This window comes from Tasmannia lanceolata, unplaced genomic scaffold, assembly GCF_043159265.1.
Source record: "Tasmannia lanceolata isolate RefF3 unplaced genomic scaffold, GAP_Taslan_0.1 ptg000020l, whole genome shotgun sequence".
Lineage (NCBI taxonomy): Eukaryota > Viridiplantae > Streptophyta > Magnoliopsida > Canellales > Winteraceae > Tasmannia > Tasmannia lanceolata.
Window position 1 is genome coordinate 9727417 of NW_027518697.1, and position 19816 is coordinate 9747232.

Here is a 19816-nt window from a genome sequence, read left to right on the forward strand (position 1 = left end):
TTTGAACATGTCCCATACCAATTTGGGTCCCACCTTGTCCCATACTAAAGCAGACCCACAATTAGGACCATAATAGACTACAACACAAGCGAAAGCTTCCATGGGGAAGTACATGGGAAGAGTACGACCCAAAGGAGGTGGGGGAGGTGGAAGCTGAAGAGGGAGGGTACGTCATTCCAATGCATAATGATAGAAATACCCCATTGGGTAAGGAAAATTTTGACTTTAGCTGGGTGAAATGACCACTTGATCAGGCCGAGTGCCTCTAAATAAAAAGAAGGATTCTAAACTCACATGAGCCCTCATAGAAAATGGCTACAAGGGCGGCACCGTTGAATCCCCATCATCCACAGTGCCTTCATAATGGCAGTGATAACGGTAGAAGGAACTGATGTGGATCCAATGGAACCCCAGCTATTTTCTGCAAGGGCTCATGTGGGTTTAGCATCCCTCAAATAAAAAATAGCTTGCTCTATCGACACAAATTTCACGAATTCAATACCACAAAATTCGTAGGACTCTTCCAAAATTTCCTTCTGGGTTTGCTCGATCAAACCATTGATAATAGCTTCAGCTTGACTTCTAAAGAAGTTCACCAAGGCTCTGTTCACTTGTTTTTCCGGGAAAGGAAAGGAAAAGAAAGGAAAGGAATCTGACGTGGCAAAAAGGAAAGGAAAGGAAAGGAAGAGAAACTGTGATTTTTCCTTGCTTTCTCGCTGTTCACTTGCGAAGAAAGCGAGGGAAAATATGCAGGAAAGTTATTTTCTCACTGTTCACTTGCCCAGAAAGCAAGGGAAAAAATGCAGAAACCCATATTAAACTTATTTTGCACAAGATTTTTTTTTTGTCATTAAATACTACCACATAAACAACACGTACATAGTATGATCCACCAACAGAAATTAAACATAAGTTATAACATTTCTACCAAAGTCTTGGTTCACCCAAAATATAGATATACACACATTTTTTGACATATATAAACGGTTCAACAAAAAATACATAAACATCACAAAGCCAAACGGCACAGAATGCGCCCCAACATCTCCACTCGATCCATCTCGTACAGAGAAAGGAAGGCCTCAACTTCCTTCTGATGCCCATGCAGGTGAACATAAGCATCAATGAGCTCACCTCTAGCGAAACCATCAATGTTCAACATAGCATCTTTGAGGTCAGGGAGGCTGTGTACCTCACCAGTAGTAATTTTGGCATCAACAACCATTTTAATGCCCAGACTGCATATAAAACCATAATGTGAGTCAACATACCTCATAAACAAGTGGAAAAAAAAGTATAAAATGCTACTGTCATAGGTACTAACCCCACAGCAATGGCTAACCCCAAAAACCAAGGAACACTGTGGATGTCTTCTTCACGCTTGTCTTTCAAATCTTCATGGCGCTCAATATATGTATTTAAGGCTGCTTCTGCTTCCTTCCTTGTGGCATAGGAGCAATAAGATGCTCCACTATACCTGTTCACTTGAATGTGACAGTCTGCCCAACTCTCGAATATGCCCACCTGTCGTCCGTTGAAAACCACATAAAACTTATCCTTCGCCATTACCTGGTACCACATAAACAACACATAATATGGACTTTTTCCAACAACAAATGATAGATAAACAATGTTTACTTAGATGAGAGACAAATATCATTCATAGATAAACTACGTTTAGCCAAAGATCCCAATCTTCACATAAATCTAATATATCTAAACATTACACCCATCCATAAAACCAATAGTTTCATCAAACTATTACACCCATAGTTCCATCCATAAAACGCAATTCCATCCATAAAACCAACAACACATAGTTCCATCAAACAAATACACCCAAAATATATATAAAGATAACACATACATAGTTCATAAGTAACCCATAGTTCCATCCATAAAAAGACCCAAGAACCAAAAAAACCATCAACCGAAATGGTTCAAGACATAGACCCAGCCAAACGGCGCAGAATGCGCCCCACCATCTCCACTCGGTCCATCTCCTCCAGAGAAAGGAATGCCTCAGCTTCCTTGTGATGCCCGTGCAGGTACACATAATCATCAACGACCTCACCTCTGGGGAAACCCCCAATGTTCAGCACTGCATCTTTCAGGTCAGGGAGGCTATGCACCTCACCGTTAGTAATTATGGCATCAGCAACCCTATTTATGCTGGAAGACACAACCTGCAACTCCGATAGAAGTGCAGCATTAGGACGCTTCTTTGACTTCTTCCCACCAGTAGCAGAAGTTGGGCCCCTGATAGGAGAAGAGTCACTATAGCCCATGCTAACATCTACGGCAGGTGTAGATGAAGAAGTTCACCACGAGGCGGAGTACAGAGGAAGCTGTCGTCCATATCATCGAGCCCAACAGGAGGGTCGATGACGAAGCACCATGTGTGTCCTGCGTCGTCTGAGTGGGATCCCTTCTTACATCCCTGACATCCTCCCCACGTGCGTAATCATCATCGCAGACAGCTTTCATTTCTTCGTAGAGGGGATACCGTTTGCTAAAGAAGCGTTGGTGTTCTGGATGCAACTGTAAAAAAAGAAAGGAATTGTCACGGAATATTATTTAAACATGTAACTTATAAATGGAGGAAGCGATATAAGAAAAATAAATATTACCCTCAAGTATTCATTCTTCACTTCTTCGTCAACCGATAACTTGCATATGGTTTCATCCCAGCCAAAGCCACTAAGATTTATGATAGAGTTCAGAGTCCTGTACGTTGTCTTCAGTGTCTTCAACCGATTTTTCACATGCTCTTTCGTTAGGGTCATGTTCAGGACAGTAATCAGTTCCTGCACAACAGCAAAATAAGCGCACTCTTTGAACCCAGCACCGGTCTTCTGCCCCTCCGCTATCTGATTCTTAAGGGCTGCCAAGAGAGCCCCATCCATAGTCTGATTCCATGAGACATTCACCTTCTTATCCGCTGTACCTGCAGTTGCTGCCATCTCGCCTGCAAATTTTCGAAACACTTCTGTAGACACCCCATTTTGACCGGACCCAAGTTCGCTATGCTTGGGAGAAACCCCATCCGATCATTTCCGCCATGTTTCGCATTTTTCCGTGAGAGGTTGAGAGAGATTATTCATAAGAATCCAAGCGAGGGAGAATTTGGACCCGTTTGGTGGGCCCGCATTGAACATTTGTTTAAAATTCGAATCAACCGAGGGCCCACATTGTGGGGCCCACGTTGTGGGGCCCGCGTTGTGGGGCCCGCGTTGTGGGGCCCACATTGTGGGGCCCACATTGTGGGGCCTCAGTAGGGCCTCTTGTGAGGCCTCTTATGAAGAACAATAATGATGGATTCTCCACTAAAGAAACATGATGGGCCCTCCACTAAGAACAATAATGATGGATTCTCCACTAAGAAACATGATGGGCCCTCCACTAAGAACAATAATGATGGATTCTCCACTAAGAAACATGATGGGCCCTCCACTAAGAAGAATGATGATGGATTCTCCACTAAGAAACATGATGGGCCCTCCACTAAGAAGAATGATGATGGATTCTCCACTAAGAAACATGATGGGCCCTCCACTAAGAAGAATGATGATGGATTCTCCACTAAGAAACATGATGGGCCCTCCACTAAGAAGAATGATGATGGATTCTCCACTAAGAAACATGATGGGCCCTCCACTAAGAAGAATGATGATGGATTCTCCACTAAGAGGGACAACATGATGAGCTCTCCACCAACACATCTCTCTCTCTCTCTTTCTCTCCCTATATATATCTTCCTTCCCATCCATAAAAAAGGGGAGAAAAAAAGGAGATTTACCTTCCATTATCTCTTTCTCTTCCATTATCTCTTCCAATCACTCCCTCAAATCCCTTTCCCTATATTCTTCTTCCATTATCTCTCCCAATCACCTCCCAATCCTTCCCTCTAAGAGAAAGCGAAAGACGGCGGATCGGATCGGCGGCGGCAAGATCTTCACCACAGGTAGGTGCATTTTTCTCAAAATATTTCTGTATTTTTCCGAATTTTTCTGATTTTTTCCGCAAATTGTGTTTTAAAAATAGAAAACTCTTCAAAAAAACATCTTTTGACGAAGAAAAATTAAATTATATACCAAACAGATTCCAAATTTAATGCAATTTCGTGGGAAATTAATATGGTACTGATTCATTTTACCATGAATTTTTAAGGATTTTTGGAGTTTATTTGGTATATTATTTAATGCTTTCTTTGAAAATTATCAGATTTTGTGAGACTTGTTACTGACATCAAATCACCCTTAAAATTCTTAAACTTTTTACAGTAGTCTTATCTTCCATATTTCTTGTTACTGTAAACTTTTCGAGTGATTTGGATCTGTTTTCATATGGGATGTAGTGTTAATTCTTAATCTGGTCTGAAAATTGTAAAATCCGAAATCGGTAGTAAATAGTCTTTATAATTTATGAAATTCTCACCGCATGCTCATTTTATTGATATCTTATTTCTGTAGAAATTTCATAGAATTTATATGTCTATTTCTTGTAGTTTCTGTGTTAATTTGGCAATCTGGTCATTTAATTGTTAAATCAAGATTAAATATGAATTTAATGTAAAAATCTGCAAAACTCATCTATTAAGCTACATACATTCCCATCTTGCTGCTGTAGAAATTTCAACTCATTTCGAATTCGTTTGCAATAATTTCACTTGTAAAATCATTCATATGCTTAAAATTGATACAATCCATTGAAAATTTGAAATTAATTACTACCAAGTGATTTTCAACATTCGAAATTCGAAATTAAAATTGATAAAATCCATTGATAAAATCACATTTACTCAAACTTAATCTAACAAAACCTGAAGGTATCATAGATTGCGCGAACTTATTGCACACACTTACATCACTTGCATCTAAACCCCTGCATCTCACATGCACACACGTCCTATTTTAGGAACCCGGAGTGTTATCTAGCATGGTTGACTGGGATTTCATCACCTGGTGCCTCTGTGCTAGAGAAGCATTCCACCCTTAGCCTAGTACCTTTATGGTACGTAAACGGATCTCTTGTTCACGTACTGATACGCCGGACACTGGTACAGTATATCGAACATGGATTCGCGCTAAGGGAACTCTTGGCCTTACCCCTAGATTAACCCACACATGCATGTAGTATACGAACACATGTGCATCACGTGTGTGAGCCTAGTTTAGGATATCCTACCCATTTATGTCTAGATTAGGCCGTAGTCCATCTTCCAATGGCTACGATCGGTCCTAGGTACACAAACAAAGTCATGAGTCGAGATCCTTTCTCCACTCCGCTAGATTAGGGTTAGGGTTGATGCCTTCAGGTAACACTGATAAAATGTGTGAAGATTAAAAAACTTTTCCTTTGGGGTTAGGATGTAAATCCCATTCATTTCCAAAGATCTCATAGGATTAGTCATTCATGATCCATCCGTTGAAAGCAATCTTATGCTATCTCATTTCATCTTGATCACAGATTTTCAATCTTATATTATCTGATTTGACTCGTGTTTTCATTTCCTTTAGAGAGTCTTTGACTCATTTATCCTTTAGTTGGTGTTAGTGGAGTCTTTGACTCGTGTTTCTTTTCCTTTAGAGAGTCTTTGACTCATATATCCTTTAGTTGGTGTTAGTGGAGTCTTTGACTCGTGTTTTCATCTCTTTTAGAGAGTCTTTGACTCATTTATCCTTTAGTTGGTATTAGTGGAGTCTTTGACTCGTGTTTCTTTTCCTTTAGAGAGTCTTTGACTCATATATCCTTTAGTTGGTGTTAGTGGAGTCTTTGACTCGTGTTTTCATCTCTTTTAGAGAGTCTTTGACTCATTTATCCTTTAGTTGTTGTCAGTAGAGTCTTTGACTCGTGTTTCTTTTCCTTTAGAGAGTCTTTGACTCATATATCCTTTAGTTGGTGTTAGTGGAGTCTTTGACTCGTGTTTTCATCTCTTTTAGAGAATCTTTGACTCATTAATCCTTTAGTTGGTGTGAGTGGAGTCTTTGACTCGTGTTTCTTTTCCTTTAGAGAGTCTTTGACTCATTTATCTTTTAGTTGGTGTCATTGGAGTCTTTGACTCGTGTTTCCGTTTTTAGAGAGTCTTTGACTCATCTGTTTCATTTGCAGTATTATTAGAGAGTCTTTGACTTCGTTATCTTATTTCAGTGTTATCAGTTGCTCTTATTAGAGAGTCTTTGACTCGTTTATCCTTTAGTCGCTTTTATTAGAGAGTCTTTGACTCATTTATTCTTCAGTTACTGTCATTAGAGAGTCTTTGACTCATTTGCTCTTATAATAGTATTATTAGAGCATAGTTTCTCCTGTACACCCTAGGGTTTGTCCCTAGGATGTTGTTTTGTATATTCCCTCCGGTCTTTGGCCAAGAGGGTGAAAACATAAAAAATAATTGATTTGCTGTAAGTGTTTGATAGTTAGAGAGTTCGTTCCGAACTACGTTGGCTTGATCCTCTTCCACGAGGTACGTAGTGCAGCTTGGGATCCACATCCCAAGTCCAGCCAAACTTTTAAAAATAAACATTTTAAACCTTTGAAAATTACAAAAATATTCAAACCATTTTCGAAAAGATCTTCCTTTAGAGTTAGGAGTGTGTCCTAGCTGTTTAGGTTGTGTTCTAGAGTTAGGAGTTTGTCTTGATTTGTATTGGTATGGTATGTCCTGTCGTGTGAGTGTCCCTAGAGTTAGGAGGCCTCGAGTCGATCGGTTAGACATTTAGTCGAACCGATGGGTAGACTAGGCATATAGTCATCCCGTGGTTTTCATTAGGTTGCACGGCCTAGTTACACATAGGATTGTAGGAACCACCTGCATTAGCCTAAGGCTAATCAACTTGCATTAGTTAGGGCATATAGGGTGTCCTAAAATCCACAATTCACTGGAATTTTAATAATCATACAAGAAGCTTTAATAACTGGTTCGGTCTTTTAGATCGAGTCTAGGATAGAGGGCTAGATGTCTTAGGCATCATAATTTAGAATAGGGCATCGAACTACGTGGGCTCCGATTCTTCCCGAGGCCGGGATACGTAGCGCAGCTAGGATGGATGGCCATTCTGGTCCGAGTCCAGTCCTGCATTAGAGTTAGGACTTGTCTTGTCCCGTCATACATAGCATAGATTTGTGTCTCATGTTTTGATATGTTTTCTTACTTTCTTGTACTGATACTATACCTTTGGTTGTAGCTTGCATGTGCGTGTCCACCAGAAACTTAGACACCCATTAGGCATGTCACTCATAACCTAGCTTTGCTTAGGTGACACATTTTTCATTTCATTTTACGTGTTTATTTCTCCATTCTCAGGAAATGCATGCCTAGGTAGACGATTCCTGAGGATTGTTCCCATTTCACATGATTTTTACTCAAACTTCTTTGGAATTAATGAAAATGGCATAAGAGACCAAGTGCTTGCACTCGGGCGAATTGGGGGTGCTCTCAGACCTTCCCCATTCGTAACCAGGCACGAACCCATATATATTTCTGGTTATCCATTGCACAGAGGATTTGATTTTAGGGTTCCATGGCCTATCCATGGATGGCGACTCTGAGTTCTTTTTAGGTACATCTCGGTTTCGAGCCCTGGCTCCTGATCAGGATGTATCTCTTTCTTTTTATATCGCCACTCGTGCTATGCTGTGAGGGTGGCATCAGTTTCGAGAGTTCCTTGGCAGAGCTCTCCTTCACATTGTGGAGATCTTAGAGGATTGCTGTGGGGACCTCGCGTCCCTCGCCGCACTCGTCCTCTCAGGATCGGGGTCCACAGGCTGGCGACTCTGCTGGGGAGTTCTTGAAACATTGCCTAACTCTTTAAAAATGCCATTTTTATTAACTTTGGAGAAATTTGAGCTAAAATCATTTTAAATGGGAACTCTATCGTTAGAATCCAGGGGCGCCAGGCAGGTGCGTAATTAAAACAAGGGATTCACACACTACACATCATGCATTATCATATTTGTTTTTCCTTGTTTTTTCTTCTTGGCTCCACGGGATAGATTCAATGCGTGCCCGACTGGGATGTCTTCACCCTGATGGTACTGTTGAATCTATTTCCAAGCTATGCGCCAGCGCTACATATTAAGTATGTTTCATATGCATAGCACCCATTAGATTGAGTCCGGAGCCCTACTTTGTTTTATATATATATACTTACTGACCTAGTGAAGCCCAACTAGGGAGTACCCGTGTGTATATTGCATTCATATAGGGTCGAACATGTGTTGCTTACACATGTGAAGCCTAGAGTTAGGAGCTTTGCCCCATTTGTAGACTAGGGTAGTTCATTTTACATGACTACAGTACGGTCCTAGTACACTCATTAGTCTGTCTTGAGTCGAGATTTTCTCGACTCCGCTAGATTAGAATTAGGGCTGGTGCCCCTGGTTAGGATTTGTGTGTATGTGTATTTACTTATATATACTGATTATGTATATTATGGTTCTCCTCTTAGTCAGAGATTCCTTATTCCTTTCAGTCGGTTATATCCATTCCGAATTTAGATCTAGATCTAGTCAGTGGATTTTGACCGTCATTACCTTGGCCGAGTTTAGCCCTTGATCTGTTGATTATAGGGTTTGACCCATTGTTGTATATTCTCACCTTTGGTTAGTCCATCTGTTGATCACCCTTCTCTAGTAAACCGTTATTCATACCTTTCGATTGAGCTAGGGTGATCCCTTGTATAGTCGTTATGCTGCCGGATTTTATCCAGAACATTTTGAGCATGACGGCTACAGAACATTTTGAGCATGACGGCTACTCTTTAGAGTCAGTTTACTTAGTCTGGACCTTGACCTCCTCGTATAGCCGTTATGCTGCTGGATTTTATCCAAAAGTATGTTAAGCATGATTGCTATCCTTTGGAGTCAGTCTGCCTTGTCTTGATTCTCATGTATACATCATTTAGTAGGATTAGATCCTTATTTGTCAACCTGTTTGTCTTGAGATCTGGCCGATAGCTCGTTTGCTGTCCTTATGACCATGGTCTATCATTTCATCTCATATTGATCGTACAGTTGTTGATATCCATCATTCAGATTTTAGATCTGGTCTTTGACCCTACTTTTGTCATTCTTATGGCCATGGTCTATTATCTGAGCCATTGATTTTTTGATCCATGTTTACCTATCATATATCTTTTACCCTTGGATCATATCGAAATCATTAATGGAAAAGTTTGATCTTACCTGTATTCTTTGAGTGCATGATCATTGCTGAGATCGAAATTTATTTTGATTAGGGATGTTTATCGTTCCTGACTCTTTCATTCCCAAAAAGAAGAGCAGTTATACTCAAATGAGACTTCAAGGTGTGGATTGAGAATTCATTGAAACCCTGTTGATGTATGTCATATTATCACTGTCTATTTTTCCTTGACCTTTATAGACAGTATTTCTTTGATTTTCAGAATAAAATACCCTTTGGTGTATTTCAAGATTACTCTTTTCTCTATTTGTTCAGAATCTTTATCCCATGACTATTGATCTAGTGTGTGTGCTTCCAAGTCAAGAGTCTGTGTTTAGCGAAAGACCATTCTTTCTAAAGACTGACCATTTCCAATCATACTTGATCCAGGCAGTCTATTGTTTTACCCACATTGTCAACATAAGCCTTTTGTTGCCCCATTTAACCTAGACCTTGTGGAGTTGCTTTTTCTGGGATTTCTACTCCGGGATTGAACTTTATAGTTATCATTATCATGAGGAAAGGTGTATCACCTATAAGCTTTCAGTGTCAGTTCACTACCTTTGAAGAAGTGTCCTGTATCTTTAGATTTGTCTTTTATTGAGCGTACATCAACTTTCTTCTCTCTAAGTTGAAAAAGTTCAGTTACGTAGATGTTAAAAGAAAAAAAAAATGAAGTCATGTCTGTCAGTCTTTCTTATACAGAGTCAGTGTTCTGTTTTCTGTCAGAACTGATGAAGAGCCCATCGAGGCGCGTCAAAAATCATCAATGTACTTACAGTCTTCAATTCCATAAAATGGTTGATTTCGTATCTTTGATACTCTATGATTCACTCTTAGATCTAATGTTTAAATAACTAAAGACCCCCTTCTCGGATGAGAATGCAGACGAAATTCACCTCGAGATCTGAAAGATGGTCAAACGAGAGGAAGAGCGTCGAGCATAGCCACTTAAAGAAGAAATCGAAGCCATTGATAGAGGTATCGAAATCCGAAACTCGGGATGGATGTATTGGAAAAACTTTATCTCCTAAGGAGCGCAAAGAATTGATAAACCTGTTTAGAGGGGTTTGAGGTAGTTTTGCTTGATCCTATAAGGATAAACCAGGGGAATGCCCTGTCGTTGATCAAAGCAAGACTTCATCTGCTTTAGACATCCAGTTGAGGAATAAAATTTTAAAGAGATAAGCGTCAGGCATCCTGTGGAGCTGATGAGATATTGAGAGAAGATTTTCAGACAGAGTTATGGAATCTTGAGCATAAATTCAAGATCTTTGAGACGGGAGTGGAGCACAGTGGTTGAAGTTTTGCCAGAAAACCACCAGACTCCTCAAAAAAAAAAAAAAATTCAAAGGCTTTGAACCTTAAACAAAAGGGCTTGTACATCAAATACATCAGGAGGCCATCCTTGATCGTTTGAGCTTTTATAGCCAAAATCCTAATGTTTTAAAATCCATTTGTAAACCCTTTGGGCCAAAAGCAAAATTAAAACAACTTCTTTTCAAACACATTATAAACCCGGGGCATTTATGCACCCGAACTACGTCGGACCTGATCCCCACCTCTTCAGGGGTACGTAGGCAACTTGATTAATTCAAGTTCGGTCAAACCTTGGGATAAAATCCCCTTTGAAAATTTTGAAGCTAAATGCTAAACCATTCTTTGAAAAATCCCAAAGCGAACTACGCGGATCTGATCCTCCATCTTTGGGGTACGTAGGTAGTCTGGCTAGACCAGATTCGGTTCAAATCTTTAGAACCTTAGGTATTCAACCCTTTCGAACCCAAGCCCACCTAGAAAGTCCTTCTGGTGAAACAAGCAAAGGTTCGAGGCGAATGAAAAGAAAAACAGAAAGAAAATAATGAGAGTCTGAAGACCCACTAGGTTGAAAACCCGAAAGGGCGGCCTAGAGATATACATTTGCTAAGTTAACAGCCAAAAGAGTTAGCTTATGCAAAAAGTCAGGGTAGTGGTCTGCTGGATTGAAAACTTGAAGAGGTAATCCAGTCAAGGGCAAAGACTTCCCATGAATAGTTGAGTTGAATAGAAGCAGAAGGAGTTCCTCAGTTACGTAGAATTCCCAAGTTTGAGTACAAGCAAAAGTTGAGATAAGTGGTCTTTCAGACTGAAAGCTTGGAAAGCAAAAGTTATGACTTCTTTTGAAGAGAGAAATCAGGGAGACGGAGAAGCCACCTCTGCACAGGGCAGAATCCTGGAATCCGAGTAGTGTCAGCGAGACTTATTTTGACACCTTTTTAAACTAGGGGCATTAAGACCGAGCAATCCGAAAGGGGTAACAACCATGACGGAGATCCCGATGGAGGAAATTAGGTCATCTTGACATAGTTTTTGAGACTACTCTAAGAGTGGCTGACCTTACCATTTAAAAAAATAACACATTTTATCTAAGGATGAATCAGAATTTAGTCAAGTCCCTTTAATATTGTAAGTCTTCTTTGAAAGAGTCCTCAGGAGTCTGTTCCTTGTTTATCATTATTTTCTTTTAGAATCAAAAGTGTTTGGCACTGAAGAGAATGGGTGTACACCTTCCAAAATGTAAAGAAAAATCTAGAGTAGATCCTGGTTTAAGAATCAAAGAAGGGCAAGAGATTTTTTATTCTGACCTGCCTGAAACATCAAAGCCTCAAACACTGAGCAAAATGAAGAATTCTTACGTTCAGCCTTTGTAGAGTTGGTTTTACCACTATACCAAAGAAAGAACTCATGCAAACTCAAATTTTTTCTACTTACCTTGGTTCTGCCTTCTTAAGACTTTGTCATGGAAGCACATCATACTAGGGGCATCTTTTATGACTTACGTCATAAAAGATATTACACAATGATAACTGGGATATCTATTCTTAGCAAATAGAAAGCAGAGAAGCTTGAACATGCTCTTTGAGTTGAATTCCTTGATCCAATTGTTTCTTTTGGAGTCAGTTTCAGAAACTTTAATTCCCAGCGGAGTATAAAATCTACTCCTGCATCCTTCAAACCTCATCAAAATGCTTCTCACCTGTTAAAGAGAGTCAGCACCTGAAAATCTCATCAATCTATTTGAGTTTTGCTTTCAGCAAAGATCATGCGCTCCTAGTTATTCTTGGTAAGAGATGACTGGCCCATTAGTGAAATCGATCAAAGATGGTAAATTCTTCATTCTTTTTGAAAGATTTTAACAGAGTTTGAAATTACCGAACATGTGTTACACAGTTTGGTCGTTTTGAAAGTTTTTAACAGAGATAGAAATTACCGAACCTGTGTTACACGGTTTGGTCCTTTTGAAAGATTTTAATAGAGATGGAAATTATCGAACCTGTGTTACACGGTTTGGTCTTTTTGAAATGTTTTAATAAGGAAAATATTTCCGATCCTGTGTTACACGGATTGGTCTTTTCTTCCTTCTCCCGGGTATTTAGTACCCCGATGATTAGTAGTGTAATGTCAAGTAGTGACTTACCTAATCATCGTTCCGCAATGTGCAGCTTCTTAACGAGTTAGGAGTCATGTGTATCTGCGAAGAGGTTTGTAGGGGACTGTTTAGCAGGACCTACGAATTTGGGTTTATGTGGAACTGTTTAGCAGAACCGCGTGATCCAGAGTGATTCGCTACCTTGAAAGAGAGGAGTCAGAGTTACTCGGATAGTTAAACAGATTTATTTTCAGTAATGATCTGTATAACTATCGCTAGGCTTGAGACTTAGTCTCGCCTCTGGTACTTAGTACCCAGATGATTAGTAGTGTAATGTCAAGTGGTGACTTACCTAATCATCGTCCCGCAATGTGCAGCTTCCTAACGTGTTAGGAGTCATGTGTATCTGCGAAGAGGTTTGTAGGGGACTGTTTAGCAGGACCTACGAATTTGGATTTACGTGGAACTGTTTAGCAGAACCGCATGATCCGGAGTGATTCGGTACCTTGAAAGAGAGGAGTCAGAGTTACTCGGATAGTTACACAGATTTATTTTCAGCAATGATCTGTATAACTATCGCTGGGCTTGAGACTTAGTCTCGCCTCGGGTATTAGAAGTTTGAGTTTAGCTTGAATATTCGATTACCCTAATAATTGGTCGAGTCTTTGACTGATCGGCATGATTTAAAAAAAAAAAAAAAAAAAAAAACTCTTTGAGTGTTTGGTTTTGAACTTGTTTTGGACGAGTTTCAATACATTGGTCTTTGGCCTATTTTTGTAGGTTTCTAAAAAGAAAAAAAACTCTTTGAGTGTTTGGTTTTGAACTTGTTTTGGACGAGTTTCAATACATTGGTCTTTGGCCTATTTTTGCAGGTTTCTAAAAAGGAAAAACTCTTTGAGTGTTTGGTTTTGAACTTGTTTTGGACGAGTTTCAATACATTGGTCTTTGGCCTATTTTTGCAGGTTTCTAAAAAGGAAAAACTCTTTGAGTGTTTGGTTTTGAACTTGTTTTGGACGAGTTTCAATACATTGGTCTTTGGCCTATTTTTGCAGGTTTCTAAAAAGGAAAAACTCTTTAAGTGTTTGAGTTTGTGCTTGTCTTAGACAAATTGCAACGTGGTTTCTAAGAAAAAAAAATGAAAGCTCTTTGAGTAATTGAAGTGATTGGTTTGTTTGTTTGGTTTGTGCTCTTTGAGCAATTGTTATGTGTACTTTGGCTTAGCCTGATATATAAAAAAAAAGAAAAAGAAAAAATGTTTGTGTTTTTGTAATCGTTCGTTCGTTTTTTATTAATTAGTCGAGTCATGAGTATTAGGGAGAGACTATCTCTTTGAGATGTCTTAGTTGCCGAGTTAAGAGTCGGTGAGAGACTATCTCCCTATTGTTAGTAGAGTTTTATCTTTGTGAATATCGTTTTAAAACTGAAAACCCAAAAATTTGCTTTGTTTTGGTTTCGGGTCAGTCAAAATGTGTCGTCTGTTCAGCTTTGCCATTCGCGTGTTACACACGCTCTGCCAAAGAGGGGCATCTGTAGACACCCCATTTTGACCGGACCCAAGTTCGCTATGCTTGGGAGAAACCCCATCCGATCATTTCCGCCATGTTTCGCATTTTTCCGTGAGAGGTTGAGAGAGATTATTCATAAGAATCCAAGCGAGGGAGAATTTGGACCCGTTTGGTGGGCCCGCATTGAACATTTGTTTAAAATTCGAATCAACCGAGGGCCCACATTGTGGGGCCCACGTTGTGGGGCCCGCGTTGTGGGGCCCGCGTTGTGGGGCCCACATTGTGGGGCCTCAGTAGGGCCTCTTGTGAGGCCTCTTATGAAGAACAATAATGATGGATTCTCCACTAAAGAAACATGATGGGCCCTCCACTAAGAACAATAATGATGGATTCTCCACTAAGAAACATGATGGGCCCTCCACTAAGAACAATAATGATGGATTCTCCACTAAGAAACATGATGGGCCCTCCACTAAGAAGAATGATGATGGATTCTCCACTAAGAAACATGATGGGCCCTCCACTAAGAAGAATGATGATGGATTCTCCACTAAGAAACATGATGGGCCCTCCACTAAGAAGAATGATGATGGATTCTCCACTAAGAAACATGATGGGCCCTCCACTAAGAAGAATGATGATGGATTCTCCACTAAGAAACATGATGGGCCCTCCACTAAGAAGAATGATGATGGATTCTCCACTAAGAGGGACAACATGATGAGCTCTCCACCAACACATCTCTCTCTCTCTCTTTCTCTCCCTATATATATCTTCCTTCCCATCCATAAAAAAGGGGAGAAAAAAAGGAGATTTACCTTCCATTATCTCTTTCTCTTCCATTATCTCTTCCAATCACTCCCTCAAATCCCTTTCCCTATATTCTTCTTCCATTATCTCTCCCAATCACCTCCCAATCCTTCCCTCTAAGAGAAAGCGAAAGACGGCGGATCGGATCGGCGGCGGCAAGATCTTCACCACAGGTAGGTGCATTTTTCTCAAAATATTTCTGTATTTTTCCGAATTTTTCTGATTTTTTCCGCAAATTGTGTTTTAAAAATAGAAAACTCTTCAAAAAAACATCTTTTGACGAAGAAAAATTAAATTATATACCAAACAGATTCCAAATTTAATGCAATTTCGTGGGAAATTAATATGGTACTGATTCATTTTACCATGAATTTTTAAGGATTTTTGGAGTTTATTTGGTATATTATTTAATGCTTTCTTTGAAAATTATCAGATTTTGTGAGACTTGTTACTGACATCAAATCACCCTTAAAATTCTTAAACTTTTTACAGTAGTCTTATCTTCCATATTTCTTGTTACTGTAAACTTTTCGAGTGATTTGGATCTGTTTTCATATGGGATGTAGTGTTAATTCTTAATCTGGTCTGAAAATTGTAAAATCCGAAATCGGTAGTAAATAGTCTTTATAATTTATGAAATTCTCACCGCATGCTCATTTTATTGATATCTTATTTCTGTAGAAATTTCATAGAATTTATATGTCTATTTCTTGTAGTTTCTGTGTTAATTTGGCAATCTGGTCATTTAATTGTTAAATCAAGATTAAATATGAATTTAATGTAAAAATCTGCAAAACTCATCTATTAAGCTACATACATTCCCATCTTGCTGCTGTAGAAATTTCAACTCATTTCGAATTCGTTTGCAATAATTTCACTTGTAAAATCATTCATATGCTTAAAATTGATACAATCCATTGAAAATTTGAAATTAATTACTACCAAGTGATTTTCAACATTCGAAATTCGAAATTAAAATTGATAAAATCCATTGATAAAATCACATTTACTCAAACTTAATCTAACAAAACCTGAAGGTATCATAGATTGCGCGAACTTATTGCACACACTTACATCACTTGCATCTAAACCCCTGCATCTCACATGCACACACGTCCTATTTTAGGAACCCGGAGTGTTATCTAGCATGGTTGACTGGGATTTCATCACCTGGTGCCTCTGTGCTAGAGAAGCATTCCACCCTTAGCCTAGTACCTTTATGGTACGTAAACGGATCTCTTGTTCACGTACTGATACGCCGGACACTGGTACAGTATATCGAACATGGATTCGCGCTAAGGGAACTCTTGGCCTTACCCCTAGATTAACCCACACATGCATGTAGTATACGAACACATGTGCATCACGTGTGTGAGCCTAGTTTAGGATATCCTACCCATTTATGTCTAGATTAGGCCGTAGTCCATCTTCCAATGGCTACGATCGGTCCTAGGTACACAAACAAAGTCATGAGTCGAGATCCTTTCTCCACTCCGCTAGATTAGGGTTAGGGTTGATGCCTTCAGGTAACACTGATAAAATGTGTGAAGATTAAAAAACTTTTCCTTTGGGGTTAGGATGTAAATCCCATTCATTTCCAAAGATCTCATAGGATTAGTCATTCATGATCCATCCGTTGAAAGCAATCTTATGCTATCTCATTTCATCTTGATCACAGATTTTCAATCTTATATTATCTGATTTGACTCGTGTTTTCATTTCCTTTAGAGAGTCTTTGACTCATTTATCCTTTAGTTGGTGTTAGTGGAGTCTTTGACTCGTGTTTCTTTTCCTTTAGAGAGTCTTTGACTCATATATCCTTTAGTTGGTGTTAGTGGAGTCTTTGACTCGTGTTTTCATCTCTTTTAGAGAGTCTTTGACTCATTTATCCTTTAGTTGGTATTAGTGGAGTCTTTGACTCGTGTTTCTTTTCCTTTAGAGAGTCTTTGACTCATATATCCTTTAGTTGGTGTTAGTGGAGTCTTTGACTCGTGTTTTCATCTCTTTTAGAGAGTCTTTGACTCATTTATCCTTTAGTTGTTGTCAGTAGAGTCTTTGACTCGTGTTTCTTTTCCTTTAGAGAGTCTTTGACTCATATATCCTTTAGTTGGTGTTAGTGGAGTCTTTGACTCGTGTTTTCATCTCTTTTAGAGAATCTTTGACTCATTAATCCTTTAGTTGGTGTGAGTGGAGTCTTTGACTCGTGTTTCTTTTCCTTTAGAGAGTCTTTGACTCATTTATCTTTTAGTTGGTGTCATTGGAGTCTTTGACTCGTGTTTCCGTTTTTAGAGAGTCTTTGACTCATCTGTTTCATTTGCAGTATTATTAGAGAGTCTTTGACTTCGTTATCTTATTTCAGTGTTATCAGTTGCTCTTATTAGAGAGTCTTTGACTCGTTTATCCTTTAGTCGCTTTTATTAGAGAGTCTTTGACTCATTTATTCTTCAGTTACTGTCATTAGAGAGTCTTTGACTCATTTGCTCTTATAATAGTATTATTAGAGCATAGTTTCTCCTGTACACCCTAGGGTTTGTCCCTAGGATGTTGTTTTGTATATTCCCTCCGGTCTTTGGCCAAGAGGGTGAAAACATAAAAAATAATTGATTTGCTGTAAGTGTTTGATAGTTAGAGAGTTCGTTCCGAACTACGTTGGCTTGATCCTCTTCCACGAGGTACGTAGTGCAGCTTGGGATCCACATCCCAAGTCCAGCCAAACTTTTAAAAATAAACATTTTAAACCTTTGAAAATTACAAAAATATTCAAACCATTTTCGAAAAGATCTTCCTTTAGAGTTAGGAGTGTGTCCTAGCTGTTTAGGTTGTGTTCTAGAGTTAGGAGTTTGTCTTGATTTGTATTGGTATGGTATGTCCTGTCGTGTGAGTGTCCCTAGAGTTAGGAGGCCTCGAGTCGATCGGTTAGACATTTAGTCGAACCGATGGGTAGACTAGGCATATAGTCATCCCGTGGTTTTCATTAGGTTGCACGGCCTAGTTACACATAGGATTGTAGGAACCACCTGCATTAGCCTAAGGCTAATCAACTTGCATTAGTTAGGGCATATAGGGTGTCCTAAAATCCACAATTCACTGGAATTTTAATAATCATACAAGAAGCTTTAATAACTGGTTCGGTCTTTTAGATCGAGTCTAGGATAGAGGGCTAGATGTCTTAGGCATCATAATTTAGAATAGGGCATCGAACTACGTGGGCTCCGATTCTTCCCGAGGCCGGGATACGTAGCGCAGCTAGGATGGATGGCCATTCTGGTCCGAGTCCAGTCCTGCATTAGAGTTAGGACTTGTCTTGTCCCGTCATACATAGCATAGATTTGTGTCTCATGTTTTGATATGTTTTCTTACTTTCTTGTACTGATACTATACCTTTGGTTGTAGCTTGCATGTGCGTGTCCACCAGAAACTTAGACACCCATTAGGCATGTCACTCATAACCTAGCTTTGCTTAGGTGACACATTTTTCATTTCATTTTACGTGTTTATTTCTCCATTCTCAGGAAATGCATGCCTAGGTAGACGATTCCTGAGGATTGTTCCCATTTCACATGATTTTTACTCAAACTTCTTTGGAATTAATGAAAATGGCATAAGAGACCAAGTGCTTGCACTCGGGCGAATTGGGGGTGCTCTCAGACCTTCCCCATTCGTAACCAGGCACGAACCCATATATATTTCTGGTTATCCATTGCACAGAGGATTTGATTTTAGGGTTCCATGGCCTATCCATGGATGGCGACTCTGAGTTCTTTTTAGGTACATCTCGGTTTCGAGCCCTGGCTCCTGATCAGGATGTATCTCTTTCTTTTTATATCGCCACTCGTGCTATGCTGTGAGGGTGGCATCAGTTTCGAGAGTTCCTTGGCAGAGCTCTCCTTCACATTGTGGAGATCTTAGAGGATTGCTGTGGGGACCACGCGTCCCTCGCCGCACTCGTCCTCTCCGGATCGGGGTCCACAACTTCATATAAAAAATATTCAATCATAGAATTATAGATAACCAATAGGCATAAGCAATCATAGAAGTTACATTAACCAATATTGTAGTAAACATAGAAATTACATAAACATATCTCAACCTAGCACACCAAATGAGTATCTATAAAAATAGTATACCACAAAGAATGGAATATAAGCTACAGTTCCAACAAAGTAGACATTGAAAATGTAAACAGAAGTGCGCAACTGTTGCGTCGTCGTCGTTTCCTAACGACGACGTGCTTGGAAATCATTCCACATCTGATTTATGATTGTGATTCGAATGTTATGACATTCCCTTAAATCCTCGGCTCTGGTCATAGGAGGAGGAGGAACAGGTCCTTCCTCTTCTTCCTCTTCAGGTGGAAGCAATGCCAGCTCATTATCAACATCCTGAATGTAGGCATCATCAGGCATCTCCCTCCTAATGTGGTTGTGGACGCAACAACATGCCAACACTATATCAATCTGCTTGTCATATGAGTACATGGGTGCTGAATTTAATATGCTGAATCGCTTCTTCAAGACACCAAAAGTTCGCTCAATTACATTCCTCGCCGAAGAATGCCTTTGGTTATACAACTCCTCGGGTTTTATAGGTTTGCACCCTCTAATCTGATTGAGATGGTAACTAATTCCTCGGATTGGAGTTATAAAATGGGACAGGCACGGATATCCTGCATCACCAAGGTAAAACTTTCCTACAATCAAAGAAATGATTATACTTTAATTAACTTTGTACTACGGAAACTGCATCGGTAGAAACAGAATAATAAGGTAACTATTACCTGGCAAAATAGGAATCCCGTTCTGCTTTGATATGGCAGATGCTAACACCCGTGAGTCCGATGCCGACCCCTCCCACCCACAAAGGACGTAAGTAAACTTTAGGTCAAAGTCGCAACAGGCTAACACATTTTGG

The 19816-nt window shown here is 39.6% G+C and overlaps 1 protein-coding gene across 1 annotated transcript; it reads right to left on the reverse strand.

Annotated features, from left to right (window-relative positions):
* Window positions 1–2289: 2289 nt before the first annotated feature.
* LOC143853747 (uncharacterized) lies at window positions 2290–2963 on the reverse strand. The gene is made up of 2 exons (XM_077363483.1): window positions 2631–2963; window positions 2290–2541 (listed from the first exon to the last, which is right to left on the reverse strand). The coding sequence occupies exons 1-2, from the start codon at window positions 2961–2963 to the stop codon at window positions 2290–2292; spliced, it is 585 nt and encodes a 194-aa protein (XP_077219598.1).
* Window positions 2964–19816: the final 16853 nt, after the last annotated feature.